Source organism: Papaver somniferum, chromosome 4 (assembly GCF_003573695.1).
Source record: "Papaver somniferum cultivar HN1 chromosome 4, ASM357369v1, whole genome shotgun sequence".
Lineage (NCBI taxonomy): Eukaryota > Viridiplantae > Streptophyta > Magnoliopsida > Ranunculales > Papaveraceae > Papaver > Papaver somniferum.
Window position 1 is genome coordinate 126,606,691 of NC_039361.1, and position 10,040 is coordinate 126,616,730.

Sequence of the window (10,040 nt, forward strand, 5' to 3'; positions counted from 1 at the left end):
CAAATGTTGAGCGTTATAGCACTTTGAGTTTCGTAAACAACTCAAGAGGAGAGTATTTGGATGGGAAAAAGGCCAACGATTGTCAGTATGTCACATGTCTCTTAGTTTTGAACCAAGATTTGAAGGTTTATCATCTCTTAAAGGTCATTTTCTTGTTCCAGAGCGCTTCAGAGCGCTTTCAAGGGTAGTTCATATATACTAGGAAAATATCCTGATTGAAACCAATGACCCAGGATTAGTAAATAAACTAAGGAGGGTCTATTTTGATGGGAAATGGTGTTTAGATTTTAGGCAAATTCCATAATATGCTATCCAAAAGCCAGTTTAATCGATTTTAATAGTAATTATGCCAAATTTTGAGCCTTACAGCACTTTGAGTTTCGTAAACAACTCATGAGGAGAGTATTTGGATGGGAAAATGTCCAACGATGTCAGTACGTCACATGGTCCTCAGTTTTTAACCAAGATTTTAAGATTTATCAGCTCTTACAGGTCGTTTTCTAGTTCCGGAGCGCTTTTAGAGCGCTTTCAAGGGTAGTTCATATATACTAGGAAAATATCCTGTTTGAAACCAATGACCCGGGATTAGTAAAAAAAACTTATGAGGGATCTATTTTGATGGGAAATGGTGTTTAGATTTTAGGAAAATTCCATAATATGCTATCGAAAAGCTAGTTTTACCGATTTTAATAGTAATTATGCCAAATGTTGAGCGTTACAGCACTTTGAGTTTCGTAAACAACTCAAGAGGAGAGTATTTTGATGGGAAAAGGTCCAAAGATGTCAGTATGTTACATGGTTCTCAGTTTTCAACCAAGATTTTAAGGTTTATCAGCTCTTAAAGGTCGTTTTCTGGTTTCAGAGCGCTTTCAAGGGTAGTTCATATATACTAGGAAAATAACCTGATTGAAACCAATGACCCGGGATTAGTATAAAAACAAAGGAGGGATCTATTTTGATGGGAAATGGTGTTTTGATTTTAGGAAAATTCCATAATATGCTATCGAAAAGCCAGTTTTATCGATTTTAATAGTAATTATGCTAAATGTTGAGCGTGACATCACTTTGAGTTTCGTAAACAACTCAAGAAGAGAGTATTTGGATGGCAAAAGGGCCAGGGATGTCAGTACGTCACATGGTTCTCAGTTTTCAACCAAGATTTTAAGGTTTATCAGCTCTTAAAGGTCGTTTTCTAGTTTAAGGGCGCTTTCAGAGCACTTCCAAGGATAGTTCATATATACTAGGAAAATATCCTGATTGAAACCAATGACTCGGGATCAGTGAAAAAACTTAGGAGGGATCTATTTTGATGGGAAATGATGTTTAGATTTCAGGCAAATTCCATAATATGCTATCGAAATGACAGTTTTACTGATTTTAATAGTAACTATGCCAAATGTTGAGCGTTACAGCACTTTGAGTTTCGTAAAACACTCAAGAGGAGAGTATTTAGATGGGAAAAGGGCTAACGATGTCAGTACGTCACACGGTACTCAGTTTTCAACCAAGATTTTAAGGTTTATCAGCTCTTAAAGGTCGTTTTCTAGTTCCGGAACGCTTTTAAGGGTAGTTCTATATACTAGGAAAATATCTTTTTTGAAACCAATGACCCGGGATTAGTAAAAAAACTTAGGAGGGATCTATTTTGATGGGAAATGGTGTTTAGATTTTAGGCAAATTCCATAATATACTATCGAAAAGCTAGTTTTACCGATTTTAATAGTAATTATGCCAAATGTTGAGCGTTATAGCACTTTGAGTTTCGTAAACAACTCATGAGGAGAGTATTTGGATGGGAAAATGTCCAACGATGTCAGTACGTCACATGGTCCTCAGTTTTTAACCAAGATTTTAAGATTTATCAGCTCTTACAGGTCGTTTTCTAGTTCCAGAGCGCTTTTAGAGCGCTTTCAAGGGTAGTTCATATATACTAGGAAAATGTCCTGATTGAAACCAATGACCCGGGATTAGTAAATAAACTAAGGAGGGTCTATTTTGATGGGAAATGGTGTTTAGATTTTAGGCACATTCCATAATATGCGATCGAAAATCCATTTTTATCGTTTTAATAGTAATTATGACAAATGTTCAGCGTTACAGCACTTTGAGTTTCGTAAACAACTCAAGAGGAGAGTATTTTGATGGGAAAAGGGCCAACGATGTCAGTAAGTCACATGGTCCTCAGTTTTTAACCAAGATTTTAAGATTTATCAGCTCTTACAGGTCGTTTTCTAGTTCCGGAGCGCTTTCAGAGCGCTTTCAAGGGTAGTTCATATATACTAGGAAAATATCCCGTTTGAAACCAATGACCTGGTTTTTTTTTTTTTGATAAGTCAAAAATTGTATTGAAATGAAAAGAGATATTTACATCATAGAATTTGAGAAAAGAGGTCACAACAACCCTAAAAACTCAAAAACTATTTAAAACGAAAATAAGAAACATTAGGATACTCAATTAAGTTTAACCAAAGAGGACGCTTAACAAAATTGAGTCTCACTTCAGAACACCGGGTGGCGGGTAGAATCCTTTGCAGACGACTTAAATACGCGACGGGGTATTGTAAGTGGCAGAGTGGCCTTGCTGCCACGATCCACTGAGATTCATCCCCATGTCGCAACGATTCGTAAAAAGGAAAAAATAAAAAAAAAACAATGTGGGTGAAACGGGTGGGGCGAAATAATTTTTCATATATTGTCAGTTAGGTGAATTTGGCGTTTTTCTCTCTCATCTTTGCTCTGGCGATTTTTTTCTTTGGATTTTTTTTAGGGTTTCTCATTTTATTCACGTTTTCTTCATTGTTTGATCATCTTTAGATGATCTACAATGGGAGAACAATCTGTTCCTGTTTCGTCTACATCTCTTAGGAAATCTATTTCCTTTACAGACATGGTCAAAGGTAAACAAATACAGAATCATTCTATTATTGATATTAGCAGTTTACCAAATCCTGTTTTTCATGATGATAAACCCTCTATGGAAATCCCGTTAGATTTTTTTCAAGAAGGGTGTGCGGCTTGGAATTTCAGTCTCATTGGTAGACTGGATTTTAGGGTTTCTCGCTTTACTGATGTTAAGAAATCTTTGGAAGACCAATGGAGTTTAGGTCCAGGAAGGGTCAAGTTTACGCCTATGAATAAGGGTTTCTTTATTATCAAGTTTTCAACTGAGGAAGATAAACTAAAAATCCGTGAGAAAACATGGAAAATCGATCAGCAAGAGTTACATCTTCGTGACTGGTTTCCATGGTTTGATCCGGATAAAGAAAGTTCTTCTCATGCTGCTGTTTGGGTTAATTTTCCTGGCTTATATGTTGAATTGTGAACGGAAAAAGTGTTGTTATCTCTTGGAAAAAACCTAGGGACTCCCATTATGGTAGATAAGAAGACCTTGAACCATGAGTATGGTTGTTATGAAGCTGTTTTAATTGATATTGATTTTACAAAGAAAGTTCCAGATTCCATTCATGTAACAGTGGATGGAAGAAGTTTCGATCAGTTTGTTGAACTTCAAAAAATTCCTAAATTTTGCTCATGTTTCAGAATTGTGGGTCATGTTGAATCTGATTGCAGGAGAAAACTAAGAAGAATCCTTTGGATAATCCTGCTAAAAGTAACCTGAAGTGGTAGCCAGTTAACAAGACGATGCGAGAAGCTAAGGTGCCTGAAGATACTAATGTGCTGGGAGGTAATCAGAATTCTGTTGATAATAATTCAGTATCGTTGTTTGATGTTATTGGTGTTTCTGACTCTGCAGCTAATCAATGGAAATTGGTTAGTGGAAAGGCGAACAACACCACTCATGTGGATGATGTATTCACCACTGAAGTTGTTATGCACCAAAACAAATTTGATATCCTTGAGAGTGAATTAGGTCTGGAGATCACAGACCATGCAAATCCTGTGACAACGGAGGACAGTGAGATGGAGCAGTTTTCAGATGATGGAGCTGTGGACGATGATATTTTGGCAAGTTGGAAAGCTAAAAGAGTAGCTCGAAGGGATGAAAAAATTCTTGCTGAGCAAAAGTCTGACCTAGACAATGATCAGGTTAATTTGGAGAATAATGGGAATGATTACTCTGACGGTGTTTTGGGGGAGAATAAGTCTGGGCTGAGTTCTACTTTGTATTCAGAACTGAGCAAGACTATTGGACCTACAACAAACTCTACGGACCAGGTTTTTGAAAAGGGAAAACATGAAGATATTTTGAGGGAGCAGCAGGAGGTACGTGCCAAGGCAAAATCTAAAGGTAGTTCGAATATTGCTGAGCACAATGCTAGGCTGCAACTGCATAAAGTTTTGAGTACTAATAGAGAGGTGCATTTATCTAAAGAGGAGCATGAAGTTCTTCTTACAATAACGAAATTTGATATTCAACAACAGTTTGTGAAAGATTATCTTTTCGCAAGGAGTATTGCAAGGAAATACAAGACCAATTAAAAAGAATGCAAACTCCAAAGAAGAATAATAAGAACAAAGGAGGTGGTGGAAACTCTTAATGTTTTCCTTTGTTAGTTTTTCTTGTTATTTTTTTGGGCTTTGTTGCTTATTTTTTGTTAGTTATTTTGTTGTTTTTCACCCCTTTGGTTTATGGGGGTGGGGAGGCCTTGTGCCTCTCATCTTGTAATTACGTTTTTTTTGCTTAATAAACCTTTTTGACCTAGCAAAAAAAAACTCACTCCAGAATCTAAAAAACAACCAGTCTTTGCCATCTTATCAGCTGCAAAATTTACTTCACGAAACGTATGCACCAATTAAATAGAATCAAACTTGACTTTAGCTTCATACCATCTCTGTCTTGCAAACCATGGTATATTATCCCCTTCCAAAGCAGTTATAACACTCATAGAATCAGTCCTTACAAGCACATCTCTGTAACCCCATTGAACTGCCCAATCTAAGCCAATTAGAATGTTATATAATTCCACCAAAAAATTAGAAATAACACCAAGGCCAACACACATTGCTCCCACCACTTCACAAGCTGAATTCCTAGCCACCAATCCAGCTCCGGCCACCCCTGGGTTACCTCTAGAAGCTCCATCACAGCACAACAAGAGTTGATTTTGCATTGGAGGCTGCCAAAGACACTCAACAGGTTCCAACATCTTCACCTTACGGCATTTAACTCTGAAAAAATCCAATATCTCCATATCTTCAACCCTGTTAAGCATACACCCCTTCATTCTATCTGAGTATTCATGAATGAAATTAAACACACGCTTCCTGAAGAAATTCCAGCAAGGTTTCTTCTTCTCATAAACCATCTTATTCCTTTGAAACCACAGTTCTGAACGCACCACCAGATTGGAGACAAGCCACAGATCTTTAACCATTCTACTACAACCTTTTGCTTGTTTATTAGAAGCAATCAAGTTATAACAAGATCTAAGATGAAAAATACCTTCCAACCACTGCCAAGCACGTTTAGCAGCACTACAGCTCCAGAGAATATGCTCCAAAGACTCCTCCTCAATCTGACACACACTGCACCGACATGGAAGAGCAATCTTGAATCTACTCTTAACTTTGTCCAGAGTTGCACAAGCTCCCCTAACAAATTTCCAATTCTGAGCTGCTAAAGCCGGGTGCACCACCCTCCTCCACAACAGATTTGCTTCAAGAAGCAAAAGATACTTGCTGCGCACCAAATCCCTTGCAGACCTGACAGAAAACATTCCCTTTAGATCTGGCATCCAAACCTCTCATCACTGCCCATAAGCCTTCTTGGTAAATTCTCCCTAGCCACACCAGCACTTGCAAGGTCACGCATATGCTCTCCCTCCAAATGCCATTGATTCTGCACTATGATATCACTAACTCTCGCACGTCTGTTAAGGTCAGTTCTCTGCAAGACCTCAGCCAAAGTTACAGAACCATACCAAACATCAAAAAATAAAGAAGTTGCCCTACCATCACCTATTAAGGATTTAGTATTGCGCATAACTTTAGTGTGCACCCATCGAATCCCCGGCAAAATTGAAGATTTAACTCCTGCCATCTTCAGACGACCATCTCTACAAGTGTATTTCGACTCCAGAAATCTATCCCAATTCTTCTTAGAAGTTTTGATACTCCACCACAACTTCATGATCAGAGCCTTGTTCATATTACTCAAGCTAGTAAGCCCAAGACCCCCTTCCTTCACCGGACTACAAATCTTATCATATCCCACCACAAAAGCTTTAGCCAAGTCTGAATCTCCCGACCAAAGAAAATTACGAATAACACGTTCACTTTGCTTAACAAATTTAACCGGCCACCTATACACAGCCATGTTATGAATGGCATAGCTTGCAAGGACAGATTTGATAAGCACTACACGATCCTGAAAGGAAAGCATTTTACCTTTATACACCGAGAGATGATCCTTCAACTTATCCACCACATTACTAATGTGACTATATTTCACCCTACCAGGCATCACCTTAACTCCCAAATATCTATCCGGAAAGAAAGTAACACCCATGCCTAAGAAATTAGCAATAGCCTGCCTCCTATGCAACGACCCACCTCCAAAATAAATTTTGCTCTTTTCCCTACAAACCCTTTGACCAGACGCCTGTTGATAAACCTCAAGCAACCTCAACAAGTTTGTCAGACTCTTCTGATTCCCCTTGCAAAAAATCATAATATCATCAGCAAAAAACAAATGAGTTGGAGCAATACCATTACGCTTCACCATATGATTCATACACTTATTTTGAAAGAGTTTGGTAATGTTCCTACTAAGAACATCCTCAATCAAAACAAAAATAAGAGGAGAAAGAGGATCCCCCTGACGCAAACCTCTATTAGTCTTAAAGAAACCCTCCGGACTACCATTGAGAAGAATAAAAATTATAGCAGAACTCAGAATATTGTGAATCCAAGTACACCAACCTTCTGAGAACCCATACCTTCGAAAAATATCCAAAAAAAAATGCCAACTAACCGTATCAAAAGCTTGAGAGATATCCAGCTTGAGACCTAAGTTTCCATCCTTTCTTTTAATGTGCAACTCATTAACCAATTCAGAAGCCAAACTAATATTCTCATGAATGTTCCTCCCTTTCATAAACGCCACCTGCTCCTCCGAGACCAACTTATCCAAAACTTTACCAAGTCTAGTTGCCAGAATTTTGGTAAAAATTTTGAAGAAAAAATTACTAAGACCAATTGGCCTATATTTCTTCAAACTATCAGCCCCTCTCACCTTAGCCAGTAGAAGAATGAGACTAGAATTAGCCCCATTAGGAATAACTTTGGAACTCCAACAATATATAATAGCCTTCTCTAAGTCCTCATGAATTAAATCCCAACAATGCCTATAAAAACACCCTGAGAAACCATCTGGACCTGGAGCACTATCCGCATTCAAATCAAAAACCGCTCCCTTAATTTCATCTAAAGAAGGAATAGAATCCAACATCAGAAACTTCCCTAGGAAGAGCTTTACACCTCCAATTCGAAAACTTATTTAACCAAGGCTCATTGATAATGGCACGGTCCAGCTTACTAACAATTCTTCTCCCTCCCAACTGACCATTAGTCCAAGTGAATTTAGAACCCAAAGAATCAGCCTCAAAAAGACCATTATCCTCCATCCAATCACTGACTCATTAATACTAGAAGAAATTACCTCTCTACCTCCTTTTTTCTTCTCATTGCGAAGAACACAATTAAAATCTCCAATTACCAGCCAAGGAATAGTAGTATCTACCGCAGCTAGTTGACACCATAATCTCCTTCTAAACACCTGAATATAACTTGTATGAACACAAGAAACAAAGACTCCTTTAGTTTTCACCGTAACAGCTTGTCTTGTGCTATTTAGCACCACTGGATCTTCAATATCCTCACTCCAAAGTATCCAAAGATTACCAATAGAACTAGAAGAAGAATTATGAATTGCTTTTTTAACAAAACCATCTAAATTTAGACGAAGCATCACACCATCAGCATTTGGAATTTTCGGCTCAGCAATACAAATGATAACCGGCCTAAACTCCCTAACTAATTCACGCAGCTTCAAACCAACCTCCACCTTCGATACCCCATTGACATTCCAATATAGAACTCTCATTGGGAACCAAGCAGATTTTATTTAGAAGATAACTTAGGATTCTTAGGCGGAACCCCTTTTTCCATAACTGGAGAGAAACCTTTGCGCACTCTAATACCCAAATCATTCACCTCAGTGTCCGAGTCAGACTTGGATTCTGAAGTTTTATGTTGGCTAGAACTGTGCACATGCTGTGCACTCCTAGCACTATGTGAATTCTGAGATGAACTCTGCTGAGAACTAACTGGATTCGGAACACGCCTGGCTTCCTAATTTGTTTTGGTTTCTCAACTGGAATCTCCGACCATTTAGCCCCCTTGACACCAGCTGAGGCTCTCTCTGGAGTTAGCTCCCCATCTGAATTCTCTTCCTCTTCTTGATCCGAAAGCTGCCTTTTTTTGTCTAGCCCCAACTCAGCTGTCAACAAATCAAATTTATTCGTGGTAACCACCACATTACTCTCCACCAAAGCATTACACATAGGTGTATCCACCAAAACTGTATCCATAAAAGGAGCAGAAGACGCATTGACAGAATGCTTATGATTACTAGAGAGATTAGTTCTTGCCAATTCATCTCTCGTTCCTGACTTAGCTGCAATTGTGGCGTCCTTTACCAATAATCTTCTAGCTAATGCACGTTTCGCATTGAGTGCCTGCTTAGCTGCCTCAACAGCTCCAGACACTTCACGAAGTTGTGCTTCAGCATCCGCCAACAGTCCCTCAAGCTGTGAAGTATCTTCCATACTCACCGCATTCTCCCCAACAGTAACCACATCATCAACCTCCTCACCAGCTATAACATTCACCCCTTCACCTTGCGTTGTAACCCCAATGCCAGCATCAATAGTTGCAACTACACCAGCTTCAGCAGACTTGTCAATACCACTTGTGCCTTCCTGATTATTATGCTTCTTACGATTACGTGATCGCTTTCTACCCTTAGCAGCTTGCCAATCCTGATCATTCTCTAACTCCTTCTCCTTGCCTTTTGAGGTTTCATTTGGTTTCGGCTTCCTCCTGCATTCACTTTCATTGTGTCCAATAATGTTACAATGTAGGCAAAATTTAGGATGCTTCGGAATCTCTACATATTGCCAAAAAGTCTTACCTCCAGCCGTAAGTAGAATTCTACTAGGAATGTGTTTTGCAAAATCTACATCAACTAGGATTGACGCATAACTGCCAAACTCCAAATTTAGGGTTCTTTGGTCTACCACAATCGGATTACCAACAACTTTCCCTATTGATAAAAATGATCTCTCTGTCCACAATTCTGCATGAAGCCCCGGAAGATGAACCCATACAGCTGCATGGGAAGTATTTTGTCTTTCTGGATCAAACCCTAGGTACCACTCCATCAAACGCAACTCCTGTTGATTCACAAACCACTTCTTGTTACGGATTCTAGCCTTTGTTTGTTCATCACGCAACATAACAACAAAGAAACCCTTACTCATAGACATAAACCTAACAGCATTAGGGTTCAACTGCCATTGAGTTACCAAGTTGTTCTTCACGTCAAGAAACTTTAGACCCGTAAAATTGAGCCTTGCTATAAAACTATACTCAAAAGGCTTGCAACCTTCTTGATAAAACTCTGATGGGATTACGAAAGATGGTTCTCCATTGATTAACGTTAGGTTTGGTAAACTACTAACATCTACTGCCGTAGGCTGCAAAGTTTGACGTGCTCTTACCTTCTCAGCAAAAGTTTGGGTTGATGATTCATTCATAACAGCTCAAACAGTACCTTCAACCATCATTAAACCTAATGATTGAAGAATTTTTTTTTTTGTAAAAAACGCTCAAAATCCTAGGAACCACGTCTGGTTTTCTCTCTCATCCTTAATAACCAACTAAGGATTATTCCAATGACCCGGGATTAGTAAAAAATTTAGGAGGGATCTATTTTGATGGGAAATGGTGTTTAGGTGTTAGGAAAATTCCATAATATGTTATCAAAAAGCCAGTTTTACCTATTTTAATAGTAATTA

At 38.6% G+C, this 10,040-nt stretch overlaps 1 protein-coding gene across 1 annotated transcript; it reads right to left on the reverse strand.

The window, feature by feature from the left end:
- Window positions 1–4,754: 4,754 nt before the first annotated feature.
- LOC113273104 lies at window positions 4,755–5,678 on the reverse strand. Its single transcript, XM_026522872.1, has one exon. It carries the CDS (start codon window positions 5,676–5,678, stop codon window positions 4,755–4,757), a length of 924 nt encoding a protein of 307 aa, XP_026378657.1.
- Window positions 5,679–10,040: the final 4,362 nt, after the last annotated feature.